The 24,112-nt window shown below is 43.7% G+C and overlaps 4 protein-coding genes across 4 annotated transcripts; 3 read left to right on the top strand and 1 right to left on the bottom strand.

Annotated features, from left to right (window-relative positions):
* Nucleotides 1-293: 293 nt before the first annotated feature.
* On the top strand, nucleotides 294-2,293 carry NCU03392 (hypothetical protein). Its single transcript, XM_951746.3, has 3 exons — nucleotides 294-452; nucleotides 925-1,873; nucleotides 1,936-2,293. The coding sequence occupies exons 1-3, from the start codon at nucleotides 417-419 to the stop codon at nucleotides 2,082-2,084; spliced, it is 1,134 nt and encodes a 377-aa protein (XP_956839.3). The 5' UTR covers nucleotides 294-416; the 3' UTR covers nucleotides 2,085-2,293.
* Nucleotides 2,294-4,984: 2,691 nt separating this feature from the next.
* NCU03390 (hypothetical protein) lies at nucleotides 4,985-5,965 on the top strand (the record flags this gene model as incomplete). The annotated part of the gene is made up of 2 exons (XM_951744.3): nucleotides 4,985-5,771; nucleotides 5,886-5,965. 2 exons carry the CDS (start codon nucleotides 4,985-4,987, stop codon nucleotides 5,963-5,965), a joined length of 867 nt encoding a protein of 288 aa, XP_956837.3.
* Nucleotides 5,966-17,519: 11,554 nt separating this feature from the next.
* On the top strand, nucleotides 17,520-19,304 carry NCU03388 (stomatin family protein). Its single transcript, XM_951742.3, has one exon. It carries the CDS (start codon nucleotides 17,559-17,561, stop codon nucleotides 18,804-18,806), a length of 1,248 nt encoding a protein of 415 aa, XP_956835.2. The 5' UTR covers nucleotides 17,520-17,558; the 3' UTR covers nucleotides 18,807-19,304.
* A 1,555-nt stretch (nucleotides 19,305-20,859) lies between these two features.
* Nucleotides 20,860-23,970, bottom strand: NCU03387 (vesicular-fusion protein SEC18). Its single transcript, XM_951741.3, has 2 exons — nucleotides 23,329-23,970; nucleotides 20,860-23,264 (listed from the first exon to the last, which is right to left on the bottom strand). Exons 1-2 carry the CDS (start codon nucleotides 23,685-23,687, stop codon nucleotides 21,062-21,064), a joined length of 2,562 nt encoding a protein of 853 aa, XP_956834.1. The 5' UTR covers nucleotides 23,688-23,970; the 3' UTR covers nucleotides 20,860-21,061.
* Nucleotides 23,971-24,112: the final 142 nt, after the last annotated feature.

Genomic DNA, 24,112 nt, shown 5'->3' on the forward strand with positions numbered 1-24,112 from the left:
AACTGCATGGATACAAAGGCATAGCGCGATACTTCCATTCTACACTATCTAGGGATTGTGGAGTGACAAACACACCCATCTTTTGTAAGCAAAACAAGGTTGTCACCACTCTGCCATTCACCGCGCTAAGCCTTTATTCCATGCAGAGATGTATGTTCCTGCACCGGGTTGGTTTAAACGTATGCACTGGGGAAGTCGCCCCCCACTGTAGTCTCACGTCTGGAAAGAGCACCCCACACTGATTTTCCTCTTGGTGCTTCTAGACTTGGTATTTAGACCTGGGCTGGCACCCCATTGCTCTTCTCTCCCGCATGCCACCAATCAACCATTTCCCACACCCATTCATCACGTAGTCTCACCCCTCAGTATCGAAGTGGCATCATTCACGCAAGGGCAGTCAGTCATTCCGGGGCAACATGAGTCCCTTTCTTCCTTACGACGTTCTTTACCGCGTGAGTGACTCCCCGATCTTCCTGCCTGTCATTGCTCTTGAGAAGGAGCACATGACCATTCCAGATGATGAGTACAACTTTTGGGGTTCGGTGGATGTTCTACTTCGTACTTGTTCATGAGAATTCTTCCATCGTCATTCATCTCTTGTCGTCGTTCCCATCCTGTCGGACCTTGGGTAGTACGTTATCTCGTGCGCTACCAGTCCATCGCGGAAATGACCTTGCCTATCCTGGCAGGCAGGTGAATTCTATGCTTTTCCTTAGATCCATTCCAGATGTAAGAAAGGACCAGACTTACAGTCATCTTCTTCCAAACCAGGTTCTTCTCTTCTGTTTCAGCAACCCATACTCATCAACTTATCAAACGATCATCCTACGTGTCTTTTCGGCTCATAACACCAACCATCCTCCCAAATGATTCGGGCACCTTGGCCATTTTTCCTTCACTACTAACATCACGTCCTTCCTCCAGATTATCCACTACTTCTGCGTCCTCCACCTTCCCACGGCCTGCGAAATCCTCGACCATGACTTCCACTCCCACCCCTCCGTTCAACAACTTCTGCAATTTTGCTTCATCTCCAAAGCCTTCTACCACGCTGCTATGCCGCACATCTTCAAGCATGTCCCGCTAAACTTGCATGAATTTGATCATTGGCCGCAATGCTTGCAGTTTTGGTCTAGTAATGAGACGGAAGATTTGAGGGTGAAGGTGAGGAGGTTGAAGATTGCTGTCAAGAGCCATGGAATTTCGAAGTATTGCTTTGTCGAGAAAAACACCCCACATGATCAAGCGCTGGCTCTTTCTGCAGCCAAGGAGCGGCAACTACGAACTTTGATGGTTGGTTTGATTAATCAGCTCGAACTGCCCATGGCTGGATTACCCAGCCTGCGGGAGTTGATTTTCAGCGTTGACACATTCACCAACGTTTACAGTGACGATTTCGTTGTCAACAGAACCATCCCTGACCTCGTTCTCAGGACTGTCAGGGATCTTGGGTGTGCCTTAAGCAACGGGAGGTTTGACCACTTGACCAGCCTGAGGGTAAAGGCGCCTGCAGACCAGCTCGTGGAGATTCTATTGGGCGCAACGAGATCGAAGCAGCTGTGCGTGAACTTGAAGTCGCTTCATTATGACAGGTTTATGGCGATCGGCTCCGTGGAAGATCAGGATGCAGTAATGGCCGCCGAAGAGGCGGTTCTGGCCTTGGTGGAGCTGTGTCCTAACTTGAAAGAACTTTGTCTTTTCACGTTCCACGAAAAGCCCCAGCTTCATCCGGAAAACACGGGCTTAGACAAGCTGATTGTGGGCAGGATTGTTGTCAAACGGTGGAAGCCGTTGGCATTTTTGGAAGATTTGGTGGCGCCCCATACATCAGTGGAACTTGACGACGTCACGTTCGCGCGCAGGCGTCATATCAGTTGGTGACAATGAGCTCTTTAGCATATAGAGGCTTGATGCTAACCGGTCCATGTGTTTCAGGAGACCCCCCGCTTTCGCTTGCACCATCATGGCCCCAGTACAAGCTCCTACGCCCCGATTACGAGCTTGTACAAAAGGAGCTAAAGTGCCGCAGCTTACAGGTCATAAAGGGAGGTACGCTCGTCTTCCCAGGGCCAACGGCGCTATGATGATGGAGACCAAAAGTCCAGGACTTTTGCCGATAAAGAAAAGCCGTGTAGCTGGTCAATGATTCACTATGGAAGAGCCACATGTTGTTGTCTATGGTTGCTACTGGGAGATAAGCTGATGATTATGGGCCATGACTTACATGTTCCTAGGTTGCCAATAAAATGGATCATGGTGGCGCTTCTGTGTGAATGTAAAGGTACCTTGCAACTATTTTTGACATGGTGTTTGGCTTTTGTTGTCTCCGACTTGATCTTTCTCATGCTCGTGTTCTCTTTTTGCTACTGCACGTTGAGTTGCTTGTGTCATTAGTCTTTTTTACGTGTGTGTGTAAGTGGTTTTCCTTCCTGTTTTTTGAGCGATTATTGGCCGATATCTACCTGACGTTTTTATTGTGGGAGCTAGTTATATATATCTGAGGGCGAGTGTCAGCCCTCTTGGCCTGGGGCTTTCGGAAAAAAGTCATCATTTGATTACTGGACTTCTCTCCACCATGGACCGACTCCTCTGTGATATCGTGTATCAAGTAAGTCGAAGCCTTCAGTCATCGACTCTTTCTCGAGCTAACACGAGCATGCCAGTCTAAAACAGATCACTAAAATGCTCTGTAGATTATATTTTTCAGATTCCTTTAATGTGGAGTTAATCGAATTGCTAACAAAACAACGACTTTGCGCCGGCGTATGCCATCTTGCTGACGACCTCGTCATCAGCAATGCAAGGGAAACAATAACAGAAATGCGCCAGTGTGGACGGACTAAAGACGGTTGTCCGTGTTTGTTCAAATGAAGATTCACGAAGTGAAGGAGGAATCTAAGACGCAGGTGAAGAGGAAGGTTGGGATCGAAAGTGGCGACGGGTGACATAGCGTGAAGGTCTTTCAGGGTCAAGTCATAGTCTATTCCTAGAGGTTTTTGAAGGCTGACGATAGGGTCACAGTACTTGAAGAGTAAAATGCCTCGAGCCTCGCAACATTTGGACAGTAGGTCACACTTACAGACAAGGTAGAAGTAGATGGAAGACTGGCATTATATGAAGGCTGGATCTAGGTAAAGAGAAAAGCAATGAAGCAACCTTCAGTTGTAATCAACAGAATGTCTTGAAAAGAAAAGAAAAGAGAAAAGCAAAAGCATAGCCCGCGAATTGAACCCATTACCTCCCCCCTTCCACCTCCGAAGAAGGTACAAAAGGATACCCCCCCCTCAGAAAAAAAAAGAAAATGACCAACAACCGCTCAAACGAGTGGCATTTCAACGAACCATCGAAACACCTTCAACCGTTCTTATTCTTTTTTTTGTTTCTTTTTGTATGCTTATGATTATGCTTGATTACCTTCTTCTGTCGCTGCAGATACTTACAGATCCCAACTTGCATTGAAGTAGCAAGTGGTCGCGGTCTACGATGTGAAACGCTCTTTGGGTTACTTGAATGTACATCATCGTTCCCGAACCGACAGGTAGGTATCTTTTCCGGGTGGGCCCGGGTCGATATCTTAAGGTGCTAGGACGGTAAGCCGTTACGCCACTTGACCAAAGCGGTTGTTGGTAAAGGAAGGTGCTGGGGAGGTCGTCTATGTACCTCCCGTCGATTTTAGGCGGCCTGTTCTGGGATGAGATGGAAGGTAAGATGGAAGGAAGGAAGGAAGGAAGGAAGGAAGGAAGGAAGAAAGGACGAGGACAACGTCTGGTTGAAAATGGAAGGTGCTCCCGTCTGCTGGAAATTTGGATTTTGCAATGCACCAAGGTGCAAGAGACAGACATCTTGCTGGCTACGGCGACCCTCGGCTTCTGCCTTGACCCATCTTCTTCCTTGTCAACCAAGCAACCCAAGTTATTCGACCATTCCATTGGGGAAGCCATGCAAATTAATCAACGGAGCAAACAAAGAAAAACCCCTCTAAGGCCCTTGTTTTCAACACGCCCAGTTCCCTCAGCTTTGACCTCTTCCACACGCAACTAATAAAAGCTTTTTTACCATTTTCTCTTCCCTTCGCTACTCGATCCATCACCATGGTTGCGTCTGATGCTGGCACCTAGATACTCTCCTCGAGTTCTTTCCATCACTCGAGCACAATGGTGCCTCCTGGTCAGACATGCCCATATAACTACAGCGTAAGTATGCCCATACTCTAATCCTCGCGGCTAATCACACCTCGCCCAAGACAGTGTCTCGCTCGGTCAACGCTCATCAGCACTCTTCACGATGCTAGCCCGGAGAGAAAAGAAGATCGTCGCTTTGCAAGAAAGCAGAAAGAAGAAAAAGAAAAACCCATATCCTATGGTTGGACCGAAAAGAAGAAAACGTGCCAACCAAAAGAAAGGCAAAATAGTCGTTGCAGCCTCTGAAGTACTGCCAGAACCAGAGCCAGAACCGGAGCCAGAGCCGGAGCCAGAGCCAGAGCCAGAGCCAGAGCCAGAGCCCGGATCACCTTCAGATTCAGATGTGGAGTCATGGCTAGAGCTAGAGTCATCAGAGCCAGAGCCAGAGCCTCAACCAAATACAGGTCTCACACTTGATCAACTTCCTTACGAGATTGTATACATGGTCAGTCAGAAACTCTGTCCTTTCCGTCACCATCTTCGCCAATTGAAATCAGAAACTCATCTCCAGCCCAAACTAGATCATCTCTGAACTGTGGGCCAGCCTCCCACCATATGTGTATGAGCACGCGTCCAGTCTGGAACATCATTCTCGGTCCCTCTGCACGATCTGGCTCAGCACGAAGCGTGCCTGTAATAGATGTATTTTCCGCCACCTCCTCAAACTCCCTCTCATCAGCCGTACCTTCTACCATCCGGCCCAAGCGCATATATTTATATACACACCCCTCGCTCTACACCGTGATCCCCGGCTCTGGTCCCGCTGCCTCAGTTTCTGGGATAAGGAATCCTACCGCCCCGTCATGGACCGTATTCAAAGACTTCGTATTGTCGTGGATATGAAGGAACTCAGCAAGTATTGTAGACATGACGCAAAACCCAGCAAAGTGTCCCCTTTGGACGTGCAAAAGGTTAAATGGGAGGAGAGGGCTCAGAAGCTACTTGAGGAAATGGAGCGGTTGGGACAAAATCTCATCAGACCTATGGCGGGTCTGCCAGCCTTGAAGGGGTTGGATATCTGGATAGAGACACACCCAGATTTGCCTGCCACGCCCAAACTTCTGGAGGTTTTGGGTCAGTTCATGTTGGACTTACAAACCGCATTAGTTTGTGGCCACTTTGTCGGTCTAAGCAGCCTGAGATTGACTGCTGGTACCAACGATTTGGTCCCAATTTTGCGTGGTGTATTAGCGTCGGAGACTTGCTTGATGCTTCGATCTTTTTCTTGCAACCAGCTGCCTGAGAAGCTTGTCAGATTCCCCAGACGGCTTCCGGGGACTCCGGAGCGAGTGGCAGTTCTCATCAACGGACTATTACAAGCCCGTGAACCTGGCTCAAAAGATCTAATTGCCGATGTCGTTTCAAGCTGCCCTCAGGTTAGGGATCTTTCGATCCCCAGCCTGGCCCTACTCAACAAGAACCTAAAACTACATCCTGAGAACAAGGGATTGGACAAGCTATTTGTTGTAGGGGACATGGCTACTATTCATGAGGCTGAAAACATCGCCTCCATAAAGCGGTTAACCCCTCAGAGAAAAACTGCGCTGGTATTAGATTGGTATTCCCGCCTGAGAAAGAGGCCTGCTCTTGGTGAGTCTTGAGTAAAAACCTCTTCCAAAAAGCCGCGTTGTTTTTTTAGGTGACACAGAGTCTAAGAAAACATTGATTGGAGAGCTAATACAGAAAAACAATACTTTTCTATAGTGGAGATCATAGCAAGGTTACTCGGACGCGAAGTGAAGAAGGTCGATCAACGCGGCATTGTACTTGGAACACCGCAGTGATATACCCAATTCATGATCACTTTCGCGTCAAGGGAAGTCAGACTACTCAGCACCCACGTCAAGGAATTAAAACCCTTCACAAGTCTAACCAAAGAATTATTACCTACACTGGCTTGACGCCATTATCATATGTCAATTTAGTACAGAGGACGCTGTTCGTAACCGGGGTGTCTGTCCACCAAATATGAAGCTTTTTACCTGTGGACTTCTGATGATGTGGCTCATTTGGAACAAGACAATGAAATTATTGCCTGCTAGCGGTAAATCATACTTCTTACCTAATAGCGCTTATCCACAAATACATCCCCTTCACCTTCCACAACGCCAACAACTGATCTAGCCTCGCTGAATTTTGGAGTCGATCAGAGAATCGCCCCGTAATGGGCTATCTATATACGACGACTTTATATTGTCTTTGATCCAGAGGAACTCGACCGCTGGAATTTCGACTCGCGCTACGCCGATGAGCCTGATATAAAGAACCATCTGAACGGAATCAGACATCTTCAAAAGAGATTAGCGTGCTCCCTGACGGACCTTTCAGAGTTGCGAAGAGCTTGATATTACCATCGATAGTCTCCATGGGACCTTGTTAGTCACGTCCATCTGCGAAATGAATGAAACCTTGATGGAATCGCCTGACGAGCTCGCATAACGGGCTTACCCGCCAGTTCGATGATCTAACCACTCTTGCACTTATTGTCTTTGCCTATGATGATCTGGCCTTACTTCTGCGGAACGCATCGTCGGAACGAAACTCTGTACGAAGCTCCAAACGTTCTACTGCACGCTAGAGTACCAGGCTGTCGCAGCGCTTACAGAGGAGGATTCTTCGAGCCTCATGGAGACGCATTGCAGCAACCGATGAATTCAATCAATGCCTTCTGAAAGATTCGTATCTTGAGAAACTGTATCTTGAGTTTATCCCTGTGCGTACGTCAAAGGGGGGACGCTCAAATAGAGTTTTGGAATAATAGGGAGGCTTGTAAGTTGAGAATTATTTAGATTCACTGGACCAAGTGCGCAGTTGGTTTAGCTGTCAACTCCCAAAGAGTGAAAGCTAAGAGATAACCTTGCCCGTCAGACTGTGATCAGAAATGGTATCCCAAACCGGCGATAGGATTAGGCCGCAGACTGAATTTGGTGTCACAGGTGTACTTACCGTTTCCCCTACGAAGTCTCAGTCTGGTAGATGTGGTGCTGAGGTGGGAAAATCTCTCGGGTTTGCCAAGTGGTCGAATGGTCCGAATCGAGTGGTCTCGAGGCTAGAACAATGCAAGTGTACCCAAACGTTGGTCTAATGAATATGAGCGATTTGATGCTAGGACCTTGCATGGTACTAACGAAAAAAAGACCAATGGCACCGTGAAGGGGCAGTATGACTGCAAGGGGAATATTAGCATGTCGTACTACTCTCCACGATGACTCGAGCAACACCCTGTGTGCTTCCCCAGTGACAGTTGACAGATGTGCCTAGGGTTGAGGAATAATGACAGGGTCTCGGTGACAGATTGGGATGGACATCCATCACGAGTCTAGAAAGTCTAGAAGAAAACGGGTAAGATTCCATGCATATCTAGGGCTGGTGATTGACTTGATGCCATTGGATGGTTTTTTGTTGGCCGATCCTCTCTGTACAGCCTGATGGCGATGAGAAGATCGAGGCACACAGAGAGGCTGTTTCTTTGCCTGTTATCCCTTTCTGCTAAGTACGTATCAAGGATTACAATGGCCAAGAGATCAGACTGCCGTCCATGACTGGTGAAGTTGGTGCCGACGGCCGGCTACCGGATTGGGTGTGCAAGCAGGTGGTATTGTTGGCGTAAGAGCTAGCGGGTTTGTGGCTATGCTTGGTCAGATGGGGGATGTTGGTGATCTGTCAGGACTGCTTAACTGGCGGGGGCCTAGTCTCGGTTTAAATTCAAAGGTTTCCTTCTTGGGTTGGCTGTACCATTCTATCCAGGAGTCTTGAGATGTTTTTATGGTGTCGTGAGTGAATAACTGGCTTGATACATTGTTAGCAGAAGGGCGCAGGTGAGTGATGAGCAGGCAGCTTAAAGGGCAATTAGGTGATCACTCAAACATTCCAGTGGTAGCTCGTCAAGAAATATTATGGCCCATCATAACATATAATCATTGGTCAACAACCGACCGGGAAAAATGATCGCAGAAAGATATGTTTCGATGCGAGGTGCGGGCGGTGCGTCATTGGGGCCTCGATGCCCAAAAATAGTTCTCAGACACCGGTGCGATGCTGGATCCTCAGCTCAAGCAATGCCCGGTGTATATTGAAGCGTGCTTTGGATCCACATTATGTAAGCAAGTCAGATAATGCCAAGAAATGCCAAGACGGGAGCACGGGAAGGCTCTTGGCAACTCCAATTCACACTCAGGGGCACAACACCAGCCAAAACATCACCAGATCTAACCCCTTCCGCGAATCTTTCTATTATCTTACCTATAAACTAACAAACAGTCTCTAGAACACTCCAATCAAGTAAACAATATAATCTACTTCCAACTACCTTACTATTACCAGCCCCACCGGGAGTGCTATAGGGACGCCCGTGGTATAGCGGTTAAGGGGACGCCCACAACTACTACTAGTATAAGTCTAGAGAGCTCGCGCGTTCAACTCCCTGCTAGTGATTCGTTTTTCGTTTAAACGCTTAGTTATTGTACTGCTAACCTCTCTCAAATCCTTCTCATCTACAAATCTTGGTGTTGACTGCGTGTGTGGCCGATCTGGGGAATAGGAGATGTAAGACCGCCGTAAGACGTACTATCTCTCGGTGCTATTAACGGTTACTTTGAAAAAGAGTATACTATGAGGCATTCGATTAGGGTGCGCGGAATAAGTCGAGCTGAACTCCTTTCTTTTTTTTTTTTTTTTTTTTTTTTTGATTGGTATTAAGAATTAGCTACCTAAATCCTAAATTAGAATAATCTAAGTTATAGTTAATAATAAGGATAATATACTACTTTAAACGGATAGGAAAATAAAGGCTAGGGGTAGCTATAATCTTCTTCTTTTTATATAGAAGGTTATTTTTAATTAGCAATACTATTTTAGTATTAATCTAACTTCTAATAGTAGTACGTTAGTACTTAATAGCGAGTAAGTTACAGCGTTCTTCTTCTTCTTTTAATATATTGTTAAAGCGCTCCTCAAGCTCGAAATTATCGTCTTCGAAGATGACTGACATAGTAGCGCTGGGGGTTGGTGGTTAGTAATTAATAAAAGTAATAAAGAGTTGAATATAAGAGAAAGAAAAAGAGAAAGAGGGAGAGGGAGAAAAAGAGAAAGAAATACTAGATATAAAATAAAATGGAAGGAGCAGCTATAAATATTGTTAATAGAAGGAACGTTTAAAAGTATTATTTATATTATATCTATCTAAGGTCGGTACTAAACTGGAAGTAGTAATACTAGGTGCCCGGGATTTTAGTATTTAGACTAGGACTGGAAGTTTCTTTAGTAATTTTCTTGCCTTATTAATAGTCTATATAATAAAAGTACGATTTGAGGATATCCGCAGAGCGTTTAAATTAAAAGGCTTATTAAATATAAGGCCTTATAAGGTCTTAACCCGAGAGTAAGTTATATATATAAACCCGGCTTAAAAATCCTTCTTGGAAATATCTAATATAGTTATATTGAGTATAGAGCCCTATAATTTATATACTATAATAGTATATATTATTATTAAGGGGAATTATATCCTCTTATATTGGGTATTCCTATAGGAAATAAAGTTTCGTATAATACGGAAGATAAGAATTATATTCTTAAATTGTTTTTAATTTAAATTAGGGAAGTAGTAAGGACCGGTATACCGATTAAATTTAATTAATACAATAAAGGGATTTCTATAAGGATGCTATTTATTAGGTATATTTTAGTTAGGAAAAGTACTATCTTAAGCAATATTAAAGATAATACCCAATATACCATTAACCAAACTAACCTCAATCTAGAGATTCTCGATAAGTATTACCCGGCTTCCTATTATTAAAGGGAAATTGAGCTATAAATTATTAATTTCAATAGGGTCCACATCTTTAGTACTAGCTCCCTCGTAGTTAGTAGGAAGTATAAGGTATAGTTAATATAAGGCTTCCATATACTTAATATTATACGCGGCCACATTACTACGTTTTAAGTAAATTCGAAGGGTATATTCGAATTGAACAGCCTCCTCATTAGGCAATTGTATTTTTATCCGAATATATAAGAGTTCCCAATATTAACGAATAGGTTAATTATTCCGTAGTCCTTCAAGTATATCCTTAAATAGAATTTAATTATTACCCTATTATTATATAATCTATTATAGTTTAATAATTTTATTAAAAGCGTAGTAATAATTATAACCACCAACTTCAATTATTAATAAAATTACTTAATTATAAAAAAGGGATTTCTATATTACTAGCACTAGTTAATAGAAATTACTAAGCAGTAGAACGCTTCTACTATTAAAAAATATATTTTAATACTCGGAAAAAGTTTATCGAAGCCTTTAATTAATGAAGTTGATAGTTCGAAGTCCTAATATCGATTTCTCGTTAATAATAAAGTATTAGTATAGCTATAATTTAGTCTAGAATTGAGTAAGATTAATACCTTCTAGAGTTGCAATAGCTACTTTAGAATTATTAAAATTAATATTCTTAGGTATAATAAGAAGTTTGAATAAGGAATATAAAGTCTGCCTATTGATATTATTAGTTACTATACTAGTAGGAGCACTATAGATAATAGGATTACTCTTCCTTCGATTTACAGCTATTTACTCTAGTTTGAAAGATAGAAGCTTAATAAAATATAATTTTCCAGTACCTCTATAGCTATTAACCTATAAGAATAGAGGTGGAATGTAATAATAGCGTTTAATATTATTATTGTAATCTAGAATAGATTGGTAATAGGTAATAAACTAATTAAAGACAACCTTTTGAGCTGGGTTGAGATTATTAATGGCCGAGGTAGTAATAGTAGGAGCATTTGCTATTAAATGGGTATTGTCGGCTTTTATATTGCGCTAATAATCTGGTGCTAAAGGTAATAAATCTTAATAATCCAGGTAGTTATACTAGTTGTATAAGATATTTTGGTCCCGGAATCTAAATATTCCAAAATCCCTATTATTTTCAACTCTTTAATAAGCGGGGAGTTCTCTAGCTAATACTTGCTATAGTTCTCGTTATTTCTCTTCTTTAGTAAGAGGTTTAAATTTATTATCGGGTTTTCTATTAGGTATATCGTTATAATAGTTATAAGGGTGGTTATAATTACCTATATAAATTTCTGTATAAATTAGATATATATTAGAATATATTTCTAATTCTTAATAGATACTATTGGAACCCGGCTCTTAAATACTAAATAAATCTAAGTGATTACAATAGGGATGATATAATATAAGCTTAACTCTATACTAATTTTTATACTAGGTATCGTTATCGGATTTATAAATCGGGTAATAGTTAAGTATTCTCTTTTTAGTTTAATCTCCTAAGTGCTGATAGTTGTTAAATTGGGTAAATTACTTAAAGTAGCTAATATTCTTGAGGTTATTAGGGCGAAATAGGTATTTAGTATATTAATTTTGTATTTGGACTTATTAACTACCGGGCTGAATAATTATACTGGTACTATATCCGGGTATTCTATTTAAATACTAATAATTTATATTAACGATAATATAGGTATTTTCGTTAAAGGGTAAGTTAAGAAGTAGATAATTAATTTCTTGAGCTGACTAGTTACGTTTAGTAATAAGTTGATTTATTATTTTTGTAGTAAAGGAAACGATGTAATTCCTAGAAGCAATTTGAGGAGTAATTTATTGAATTATTTCTTTAAAAGGCCTTAATTACTTTTTTGCTTTCGAATAGTATTTAGCGATGTAATTAATAATAGCGTTATAGCTAGTATATAGCTAGATATTTGTATTGGTACGCTACGCTAAAGTAACGGTCTGGTTGTAGTTATTTATACGGTTATCGTTCCTTACCCTATTGTATAGCTAATACTTTAGGTTGAGACTACGTATAAGGTATACTTCCGGATAGTAATTCCTTAGAAAGTAAAACCGATAGACTTTAAATATTAGATCCTTAGAACGAAGAGCACCTTAGTTGAGCCGCTTAATACGAAGGTAATAGTCGTCGGTATACCGGCTATATCGTTGTATCCGGTTAACTATATAAGATAGGAGGTCGAAGGTAGGTAGATATTAGCCTTCGTCTTCCGGGCTATTATTAATAACAATAGATAGCGGATCCCCTTTATTTTATTAACCGACTCTTTCTAGTTTAGGGTTAAAAGCAGTTATATAATAACCCTATAATTCTGTAAATTCCCGCCGGGCATCTTCGTTGGCTAAATTAAATATATTAATATGTAGTACCTAATAAATACTATAATTATAGCCACTGCCTCTTACCTAAAATTCGATACAGTACTACTAGTCCTCGATCTTGAATTTGGGTATTAAAATATATTCTTTGAATAATTCGAATCGTCTTTAGAGGTAGTATACTACAATATACGGGTTTTCTTTGAGGTTCCTTTTTACAATTTTATTACGGACTTTAATAGATACTTCCTTCTATTCCTCGAAATTGGGTATATGTCGAGCAAGGCTTTCCTAGTGTGTGTCGGCTATACTAAATGTTATAAATATAGCCGGTATACTTAATACTTGTATATAAGCACGTAGCTCGCGGCTTTTACGCATCTAGTATAGCCGTATATTACGTATAGTATTAGAAAACCTTATAACCGAATCTAGAAGTTGGCGTGCCTCTAGCGTATTGGATTTAACTACTTCCCTTAATGCCTCGACACTAGCTAAACCCTCGTTATTTGTACTACTACGATTAAAGCGAATAAAGAAAGCCGACTTCGAATTGACTTACTTACGTATTAAAGTATTGAATATAATGAATAGGAATTAGTAATATCGAGTAAACTAACCGTTATACTATTTAAATATATATTTAATATAATCCGTATAATTAATAAATTATATACGAGGTTTAATGAAATTAGCTTTCCCTTTTAGGTAGAAGGTAGGAAATACCTATAATAGAATTGGCTGAAATTTATTCTATTTATATATAGGGTAGTTGTATAATAAGCCGGGTTTAAGGAAGGGTTAAGCTAGAGGGTGTTGGCTAATAGGTTGAAGTTAAGATTAAGGTTGTAGAGGTTGGCCAGCGGGTTAATTATGTATTAGTTAAACCAGTACCGTATTTGGCATATCTTATCCTCTACCTTGTAACTATTAACGAAATTACTCTATATTTATTTAATTAGTAATAAGGTTAGGGAGGGCGGCGATTTCCGGTTCAAAAGTATTATCTTCTTCTTTATTACTAGTATTACCGTCCCCCTCTCTATTTAAATTAAGATCCTCGTTATTCGGGAAATTATTAAGATTAAATTTATAAATAGCTAATTTATTATATATATCGCCGTTAGGAAGCGCTTCTAATTTTTAAAATCGAGCCTTTACAATTTCGATATCTTAGTATCTAGGGTAATACTCCTTTAGGTAGTTGAGCTAAATACGAAATTTAATAGGATTGACTATTATAATTTATTATATTCGCTGAGTAATACGGGGCTCATCCCTAGGTTTGCGAAGTTGAAGAATAATAATATTTAATTCCCGGGGGAGTTGAAGTAATTGGTAATAAACGTAACCAATATTACGAAGGAAGTTGATAATATAGCCGGAATATTTATACTAAGAGCCTTTAATAATTTAAATATTTATAAAGATATAAACCCGGGTAATAAACTGTTCCTCAATTTAGTTGAAGGGTAGTAAAAAATCGGGAACATTACTAAAATCGAGGTTATTTTGGGTATTGAAATATTTAAAATTATCGGTAACCCTCCGGTTATTACAATTATAATACTAACAATAATACCCGGCGGTTATATATATAGTAAACTACTTCTCTTTATAATGTAGATAGTATTCTATACTTTCTTCTTTCTATATAGCTTCAAAAGTTTTAATTAAATTGTAATTAATATTAATAATAATTCTTACTAGAAGGTCTTTAGGTTAATATAGTAGATCCTATTTAAATTCAACGCCGGGAAGTCCTAGGAATCGGCGAGGTCGGAGAGGAGATAGTAGTACTGGTTATTTAAGAGCAGGATTAGGCTGTATATTCGGATTTCTCTAAGGCGGACTACAACTTCAGTGAAATAGTAGAAGCTAGGGTAAGGGCGGCCTATTAGGAGGAGGAGGTAGTAGGGGACTATTATTATAAATTCGACACACATCGCAAAGTTTAAACTCTTCCCTATTGAGATCGGAAAACAACCCTCGTATTAATACCCAACGATACTATAAATAGAATTTATTTTCGAAGTCAGTATTACCGTAGGGAGCACCTAACCGGCAATATTTATAAATACTAGACTCGATATATTTATTTATTATAGTCCGAGCAATATTATATACTAGGCAAAAGAAATAGTTATCGTCTAGGTCGTCGTCTGGATCTAAATTTGGACCGGGGTTTTAACTAATATTAGGATTATAATCTCCTATATTATTATCTATATTATTATTTATATTAATATCCTAATTATTAATATTATCTTCTTAATTATTATTCCTATTGTAGATACTAGCATTGCGTCGTTTCTAATTGCCGAGGGAAGGAGTAATTAAGATTGGTTGACCGTCACGACGACGACGATAATAATCACGCCGAATTTGATTAATTTAGCGGCGGGCTACAGTAATATTAGGAGAGTCCTATACAAAGTATAATTAGCTATATCTATAACTTGAAGTATATTATTTTAAATATACTTATAAATTCTTACTTATAGGAAAGAAAGGAGTGATTAAACGCATAATATAGTCTCAATCTTAAAGCTATCTATTAACGTCAATAATTCTTCGAAATTATTGTACTAGCTAGGCTAGTGCCGGGGCCGGGGCCGGGGCCGGGGCCGGGGCCGGGGCTAGTACTAAGGGTTTTTACCGCGGTATTAGTATAGGCGGTACTATTGGTAATAGTGCTATTAGTAGTGCTATAGGTAGTGCCATAGGTAGAAATAGTTATAGCTCCCGCTCTGGAAACTCATCGAATTCTTCTTCACAGGCAGCTATCCCAACAGGTTAGAACTGCTAGCTTAGAATTAGAGCGACAACTTAACGGGGCTAAGGGTGTAATTAAAATGGTCGAGGTAGTAAGGGTTTCAATAAAAAAGGGGCTTAAAGTTGAAGTTGAAATTGAGGTCTTTAAACGGGCCGTAGTATCCTAGGAGGAGATTACTTAACGGCATCTCTTTTATACTGTATAGCCTATTAATAATATTAGTTATTCAATAGGCCAACCCACCGATACTACCTAAGTCGCACCCGTAACCCCCCGCAACTCGGATTATAGTATTACCCATTACTAAACATCCTATTCACCCGTAGGTAGTAAGATAATGTAGTATATTGGGTTCCTAATAGGATTTACGTATTTTGAAGGATTTACTATTAAATAGATAGTACTGGTTAATTAATAAAGGGAATATTGGATAGGGATAATAAATATTTAGATAGAATATACTTTGCTTCGTTTATTACGATATTCCTAATATATTTATACTAATTTAGTAGTATTTTATTTATTAGTAAAGTAGGAAACGGGTTTATCTTAATAGTATTTCTGGCAATTCCTTATAGGTATATCTATAATAATAACGACGAAAGGAAAGATATACAAGCCCCCAAAATAAATAAATAAATATCGAAAAGGAAACCCCTAGAAAAAAGGAAATCCTAAAAAAAAAGAAATCCTCCGCACCTATAATATCGGATATTAATAATATAGCAAATAAATAAATAGAAAAGGGAAAACTAACTTAATAAATAAAATCTAGAAAGTAGGATCTATATCTACTATCGAATTTAGGGCAATACTAACCTAGTAATAGGTTTTTATTAATTTTCTTTCGAGGGTATAATTTAGGTTAATAATTAGTAGAATAGTCTATCTAGTAGTCCTTACGCATACTAAAATAATCTAGTCGCTTTAGAGTTTAAAAATATAATAATCTATTTCGTTATAGATATAAACTTCGACTAATTTTAGAGTGCTTGGTTTATTATTGGCTTTAATAATTTTACGAGGGCTAATATTCCCTCTTTCGAAGGTAGAGTTGTAAGTTAGTAATTAGTAGGATAGTCTGCCCAATACCCGTTTCGAAGGTAGAATTTTAAATTAGTAATAAATAAAGGAGAGAGTTTAAGATTCGAACTAGGGGGAGGTAAAATTCTTATACCTAACGCGGGCTACTTTACCGGTTGGTCGCTAGTTGCTTATTACCTACCGGTCGCTTACCGGAATAGAAAATTACTACCTTTTAATAATAGGCGTTTATAACCGTCGTAATAAATTGTTTAGCGGTAAGCTAGGTATTGAAATTGAATTGTAGTAATAATATTAGTATTATTATTAATAGAAAATTGAAAATCGAAGTTGAATAGGGGGAGGGTTACGATATAAATAACTAGCTAGTACGGGTACTAGACCAATTAATAGCGCTAGTACTAAGCATTTACTAACTATCTACTAGACCCATTAGCTAACTATTATTTAGAATTGGAAAGACCCAGTACAATCTATCAAAGACTATCAAAAACACTGTCCGCGAAATAGCCAATCAGAGTATGGCTTAGTAAGACGCCCTAACTAATTGTAGGGCCGTACTACGTTTTTAACTAATAAAAAGCTAGGAAATTATTATACGAAGACCTGACTGTAAACGAACCGTCCCTCAACAATCCGTTCGGTAGATACGGGTTATAGAACTATGATGCCCTCTAAGACAGTGAATGTCATCCACCTCTGAATAGTTGAAGTACGCTTTAATAAGGTTGTCAAAGGTGGCGTGCCAGCAGACCCCAATACATATCAAAGACACCCACCCATTTCCCCACATAAACAGACAGTGCGGAGAATGTAAGGCTGTCCGGTCGGTTGGTCGGATATCGGCAACTGTATTTTGCTTTCGACTAGCCATTCGGACCGCGTGATGATTGTGAAGGCGTTGACGAGGCAGTGCATGGAAAACGGCAACGTCGGTGTTTGCCTATGAGGGAATTTGAAGGTGAAGACACCTCCTAGTTGAGCGATTTCTTAGGTCGGCGTGGATACGAATGGAAGTCGGATGGTGGAAGAAGTTGAAGCGAGAAAATGGAACGGAAGTGACCAAATCCCTAGATGACTCCACAGTGCCGTTCGCCTTACAGTAACACGATCCACTGAATGATCCCCAAATGGACCGCTAAGAAAATGCACCTTGCAGGACGACCCCAGCGCCATGCCTTCCCCGCATCGACCCTTGTCAATAACATCCCTTTTGGGAAATGCCATCGCTTACACACGCCTGCCTGAGCACACCACACCACATGAGGGAGGTTGCCTGTACGGACATGCACGCTGCACTCTTGTGTCCGGAGCAGTCTTTTGTCTCAAGAATGCTTAAAAGGTGCACTGTTCCCCTCCCTTTCATTGTCTCGAAATTTCCCACATTCCACTTCACACTTGGACTTGTATGGTAAAACTGCAACTATCACAACAACATCAACAACCATCCATCACCCCACTTTCACTCTCGCCATCACCACCACCACCATCACCACCACCACCACCACCACCACCTCCTCCTCCCCCCCAACCAACAACCATGAGCTCAATCTCGTCTGATCAGCCCGCCCTCAAGGGAAAGGGCCCCGTGCCCAACTACGATCACCATCACGAGTCCACCGCCAACGGCGCCGGCGGCTTCCGCCCGCAAGCTCCCATGGCCGTGCAGCCTCCCAAGGCCGAAGACCTCCAGAAGTCCTACGCCAGCATCATCACCAACGACGCCGACCCCAAGGACTGGTACGGCTACATGATCAACGGCCTCGGCGCCGTCATCGGCACCATTGGCGCCATCCCGTGCTGCATCATGTGCCCGAACCCCTACAAGACCGTGGAGCAAGGCAATGTCGGCCTGGTGACCAAGTTCGGCAAGTTCTACAAGGCCGTCGACCCGGGTCTCGTCCGTGTCAACCCGCTCGCCGAGAAGCTGATCCAGGTGGACGTCAAGATCCAGATCGTCGAGGTGCCGCAGCAAGTCTGCATGACCAAGGACAACGTGACGGTGCAGTTGACGTCGGTTATCTACTACCACATCGTCAGCCCGCACAAGGCCGCCTTTGGCATCACCAACGTCAAACAGGCCCTGATTGAGCGCACCCAGACCACGCTGCGCCATGTCATCGGCGCCCGCGTGCTGCAGGACGTGATCGAGCGCCGCGAAGAGATTGCCCAGTCCATTGGCGAGATTATCGAGGATGTCGCGGCCGAATGGGGTGTGGCGGTCGAGAGCATGCTTATCAAGGACATTATCTTCTCCCACGAGCTGCAGGACTCGCTCTCCATGGCTGCCCAGAGCAAGCGTATCGGCGAGAGCAAGATTATTGCCGCAAAGGCCGAGGTCGAGGCCGCCAAGCTGATGAGGCAGGCCGCTGATATCTTGAGTTCTGCTCCCGCCATGCAGATCCGCTACCTCGAGGCCATGCAGGCTATGGCCAAGTCTGCAAACAGCAAGGTCATCTTCTTGCCGGCGACGAATCAGACGATGCCTAGTCAGGCGCAGTTCAATGCGTCGTTGGATGCCCCGGGGTCCTTTAATCCGGGTGAGCAGGGCGAAGGCAGCGGTTCCAAGAACAAAACGTCTACATTCCACGACTTTGGAGGTTCCGATGGAGGGTTCCAGCAGGCGTTGAATGCCCACATTGTTGAGAACCTATAAGCCCTTAGGGGGTACAAGGTCATGATATGATGATCGACGACATGGACGAATTTTCCCTTATCGAAGTAACGACGATGACAATGATTGGGCTCTAGTCTAGCGGACTATACGACACGATCCCTCACACGAAGACAATGAACACGCCCCAACGCTACAGCTTACCGCTGCTCATCTAGAGCTTAATCAGGGGCTTAGTCCAGCAACATTACTCTGCTTGTTGCTCGTGCCTCCTTCCAACGGTTTCTCTTTTTCTTTCACAGTACATACCTTTTCTTTGCAGGATACCCATGAAATGCTTTGCTTTGTTTTCGCTGAGTTGGAAGGCGCGATACAGCGAAAGATGATGGGAACGATTTCTTCGCTTGGACTATGGGATCGTTTGTTACCAGTACATGCTTTGGACGATATTTCCATGTTTCATTGCCTTTACATTATTATACACTCGCTAGTATTGGTAATGATAAATTAATTCTACAGTCGCCACCTGTCCCATCGTACACACTTGTTCAGTATAGCTACAGGGTCTGCGGTGCTTGATCATGGAAATAAAGCGTCCGTGACCCATGGAATTTTTCACGATCATTGTGACAACCACTATCTCCTTTGTATGCTAAACTCCTCCAAATTCGCTCCTCAAACATACACATGCCTTTCTTGTCCCTGTTCAGCCTCCCCTCTTCATTATCCATATACGTACATTTGCCACTGATTATATTTACAGTCCAATGCTCGTTGACTGTCATCTCCGTACTCCCAGTGTGGCAAAACACATGCAACCCATCAGGGACCACCGCAAGGTCAGTGCAAGATGCCAAAGTTCAAAACCCAAGATGCATCACTTGTATCAACATGAACATTTTTAAAACTCATAGCAAGCCTCGGTGGTTTAGAAGGGCACATAAACTTATACATTAATCCTAGACAAGTTAATCGTGGGTTTATTGTAAAGGGGCAAAAAAAAGGAATGCAGAAAGAGGTTGCTTACTTAAGGACAGGTAATTGCTGAGAGGGAAAGAGACGCACGTAACCTGGCTGATGACCAGCTGAAATTGGGTGAGTTGCACGCTGGGCAGTGAGTTCCATTGGGACACGCAACAGAAGGTACCTACCTCCAGACTCGATCAAATCGTCGACACTTGCCCTTTTCTAAGAGAACCAGGAAGGGATCAGTTACCAGTAACCATGAACCAATAACCGGTGAAGAGTAACCACAAGTAACCAGTAACCAGTAACCAGTAACCGCAGTAACGGGGCAGGAGCCAGGAGCATGAAAGCCTCAACGGGCAGTCCCAACTCTCCAAAATACAACAGTTATCAAGACAAACCCACCACCACTTGCCAAGTGAGCCAGCCACACTGCATCCAGCTCACCATGAAAAATGGGAAGCCTTTGCTACTCTTACCTTACCTTACCTTACCTTACCTTTTTACAAACCCGTCAGTGAGTGAGTGTGCATGGAGAAATCAAGGAAGGTAGTCGTCTAGGGCGTTGATTAGTTTCGTCGCAGCCAGGTCCATGGTATACCTTTTTGTTTTAAGGTCTTCATTGCCTCGCACGATGGAGACAGCCCCCGTGGTGGTTGTGTTGGGCGTCATATGATGCTTCCAACCATTTCTTAGTTGTTTTTTTCCCTTCTTCTTTGTTTATATGTTGTTAAGAGAAAAAGAGGGAAAAAAAGAAAGAAAGGAAAGAAAAACCGAAAAAAAGGGGAAAAAAAAAAGAAAGGAAGGACAGCTTCCAGGGGGGTAAGCTCATCACGATAGAGCGGGTATCTGATCATCTTAAGCTCGTTACTAAGCAGGCGTCGTCGGGGACTGTGATAGCACCGGGCCGTTGGATTTTGACAGCTGATTGTCCGCAGTTGTATTTTTAACTGTCGACCGTTTCGAGTTTCTTCTACTTTCGCATCTCATTCATGGAGGCGCTGACCAATATGGTAAGTATTCGTTCGTGCTGTGAAGGTATACATAGTAGCGTAGGTCCAGAAATAGTGGTCCTTTGAATATCTCGGATACGTTAGCATGGAAATATATATACAAGTCTAACGAACGCTCGCGTTTGGTTTCCCATGAAACGCAGGGGTAAGATTCGGAACAAGACTGGAACAGTTATAACAAAGTAGTGGTCATCATTAACCTACTTCTATTCCCAAAAGGCATCACTGTCTATATCCTGAAGCTCATCCACTTGATATCCACCCATATACCCATATTAATGTATATACCTCCTTGTCTACAGCTCTAGTTCTCTCTCTCTACCTAACATTATACCGAGCAATCAACCCGGCCATCTTCTCCACGAACCATCCCTTCGGATCAGGACTCGTGTCCGCGCTCTCCGCAATCGTCAGGATCGTCCTGACACCCACACCCACGCTATCCGACCCGGTATACTCGCGTAGGGTATTCAACACCTCACTGACAGCCGCCTGGTCGCCACCAAACGCTCCCACCTCGTTCAACACTGCGCCCAACTCCTGGAGGTTGTTCACAGCGGGAACGGCAATCTGGTAGTCAAACGACTCAGTGACGTCCAACTGTTCCATGACGGTACGCTGCGAAGTCGTGGCGAGAATCAAGAGACGGTGGCCCTTAGGTGGAGGAGTAACCAAAAGGGTGACGAGGGCCTGGAGGATGGTGTTGGACAGGCGCGGGCCGACGGGGTTCCATTCGATAATGCGCTCGATGTTGTCAATAATGAGGAGGGAGAGCGGGGACTTGTAGGCGTCGGTGAAGATCTTGTGCATGTAATCCTTCTTGGCCACCTCGTCGCGGAAGCCGACCATGTCGGTGGGGGTGATGAACTTGATGAAGGGGAAGTCGGACTTCATGGCGATATGGGCGGCCAAAGCCGTCTTTCCAGAGGCCGAAGGGCCGTGAAGGAGGACGGTCATGTGCTTGAGGCGCTCGAGCTTGCGCACGTTATTGACGTAGAGCAGACCGTCTTCCAGGATCGACGTGATACTCTTGGAATAGTGGATGACGCCGTAAGCCAGGTGCTTCTCAAGCTCGGACTCGTCGGCGCCGAAGGCGGGCTTGACTTCGTCGAGGGCGTTGAGGAAATCCTGGCGGTTGACCTTCATGTTGGCCACGTCCTCTGAAACGCCAGCCATGGTGCCGACTTTGATGTGTCGGGAGAAGGCGTACGAGGTAGCGGATTTGACGAGACCGCTCAACTCGGCACCAGAAAAGTTCTTTGTAAGAGTGGCAAGCTCAGCGAGGTCAACGTCGTCAGCCATGACCTTGTTCTCCTTCATCTTGGAGGTGTGGATCTTGAGAATCTGGCCACGGCCATGCTCGTCGGGAAGCGAGATCTCGATTTGAACCTCGAGACGACCAGGACGAAGCAGGGCATCGTCGATCATGTCCTTACGGTTGGTCATTCCGATAAGGAGGATGTTGTTGAGCTGGTCGACACCGTCAAGCTTGGAGAGCAGCTGGTTGACAACACTGTCTCCGACGCCGGTACCACCACCAGCACCCGAACCTCTCTGCTTGCACACAGCATCCAACTCATCGAAGATGATAATGTGCAAGCCGGACTCGTCTCCCTTCTCCTTGTACTCCTTCTCGGCATCGGCGAAGAGCTTACGGATGTTCTCTTCAGACTGACCAACGTACTTGTTCAGCACTTCAGGACCGTTGATGACCTTGGGTTCCCTGGCGTTGAGCATCTTGCCGATCTGTCTGGCAATCAGGGTCTTTCCGGTACCGGGAGGACCATACAGCAGCATACCCTTGACGTGCATGATGCCAAGTTTCTCGATGAGTCCGGGAGGGAAGATACGAGAGGCAAAGGCACGACGGAAGATGGTGGAGAACTCGGTATCCAGACCACCAATGCCCATATTCTCGAACTTGAAGTCTGGGGCGATGATGGCGTTGGCCGCTGGGCGCTTGTTGGAGCCCTTGAGCTTGATGGGTGACCTGGCATCCTTGTAGAAGCCAATGCTGGCCTGGTTGGTGAGAATACCGCGTGCTCCAGGGTCACTGCGTGTGGGAGCCTCGCCCGATCCCAGCATGGTCAGGTCAACCAGAGTGACCGTCTTGACCATGACAGCCAAAGGGATGTTCTTGACGTCAAGCAGGAACCTCTGACCAGGAGCAAAGACCTGGTTCTGGAAAGTCTTGAGGAACACTTTGGCCAGCTCATCCTGGTCATAGGGGGTATCGACGATTCGGTTGGTTGACGCAAATCCGATCTCAACATCCATGGAGCCAATGTAGGCGTCGCCTCCACGGGCAAAGGGATCGTAGACCTCTCCCATCAACTCGTCCATCATGCCAACTCCGCACCATGTTCGCTGGGGGTCTGACAAGCTGATGTGACCCGGACGGAAGCCGGGGGTGGGGCGTGCCGTCACCACGTAATCTCCTCGTAGCTGTCTTCCTGTCAAGCGGATGTATAGATCGGTGCCATCGTGGTTCGGGGGGAAATCATTGGGCGATACGGCGCAACTAAAGTACGAGGTTAACAACTTTGGATTGGATAGACTGACCATGGGTAGCGCAGGGAACTCACATGTTGCCAAAGATGTAGAGACTCTGCAACGTCTTGTCATCCACCTTTGCGAGCCGAAGGGGGACACCGCGACCGGCTGGCTGAGAAGGGTATCCGCCAGGAGCGGGCTGTCCGCCGTAACCACCGCCACCGCCGCCGCCATAGCTCTTTTCAGATGGCGCACCTCCATATCCTCCAGCGCCGCTGCCAGAGTATTGGGGCTGAGAGGGAGCGCGACCACCTGGGCTGCCGTAGTTGGTTGGTGTTGCGCCGCCGCCGTATCCGCCTCCGGCTGCTTGTTGGACGGGACGACCGGGGAGACCAGCTCCTCCTTGTGGGGTTTGGGGCTTCTTGCCGAAGAGGTTGCCTCGAATATCCATGGTGAGTGTCGTGTGTGGATTATAAGTTACGGGTATCGAGGAGGAGTAGTAGGTGAGTGGACGTAAATGGGGAGAACCAGTCGCCCTTGGTGGTGTTTATCTATGTCTCGTTGGAGCGTGGAGTGGGCGCACTGGATTCGCGCGCAAGTACGTAGACACGTCGTGGATGTTGGTTCGGTTGATTGTAATTGACGATATAGCCGGGTATGACCACAGAAGATGCCTGTCCTTTGAGGCTGAGCTTCGGTGTTTTGTTGAGTTGAGAGAGGAGGGGATGCGGATGGAGGTCTGTTGTGTCAAGGGAACGCTATTACTACGTTGGGTGGTTTCAGCTGTGTCCCTGACGCTGTACAGGAAATGGTGTCAATGGCGGCTGTACTATGGAGCATATTGTCAGATTACTTGTACAAAGGCGCCAGCTTTCA

The sequence above is a fragment of the Neurospora crassa genome, linkage group II (assembly GCF_000182925.2).
Source record: "Neurospora crassa OR74A linkage group II, whole genome shotgun sequence".
Classification (NCBI taxonomy): domain Eukaryota; kingdom Fungi; phylum Ascomycota; class Sordariomycetes; order Sordariales; family Sordariaceae; genus Neurospora; species Neurospora crassa.

Bases quoted from the DNA above. Each gene is read 5' to 3' on its own strand.
- NCU03392 (XM_951746.3), top strand. From the start codon at position 417: ATGAGTCCCTTTCTTCCTTACGACGTTCTTTACCGC. The intron at 453-924 runs GTGAGTGACTCC...TCCTTCCTCCAG, and splicing joins CTTACGACGTTCTTTACCGC to ATTATCCACTACTTCTGCGT. The intron at 1,874-1,935 runs GTTGGTGACAAT...CATGTGTTTCAG, and splicing joins CGCGCGCAGGCGTCATATCA to GAGACCCCCCGCTTTCGCTT.
- NCU03388 (XM_951742.3), top strand. From the start codon at position 17,559: ATGGTAAAACTGCAACTATCACAACAACATCAACAACCATCCATCACC.
- NCU03387 (XM_951741.3), bottom strand. From the start codon at position 23,687: ATGGATATTCGAGGCAACCTCTTCGGCAAGAAGCCCCAAACCCCACAA. The intron at 23,265-23,328 runs GTGAGTTCCCTG...CTCGTACTTTAG, and splicing joins CTCTACATCTTTGGCAACAT to TTGCGCCGTATCGCCCAATG.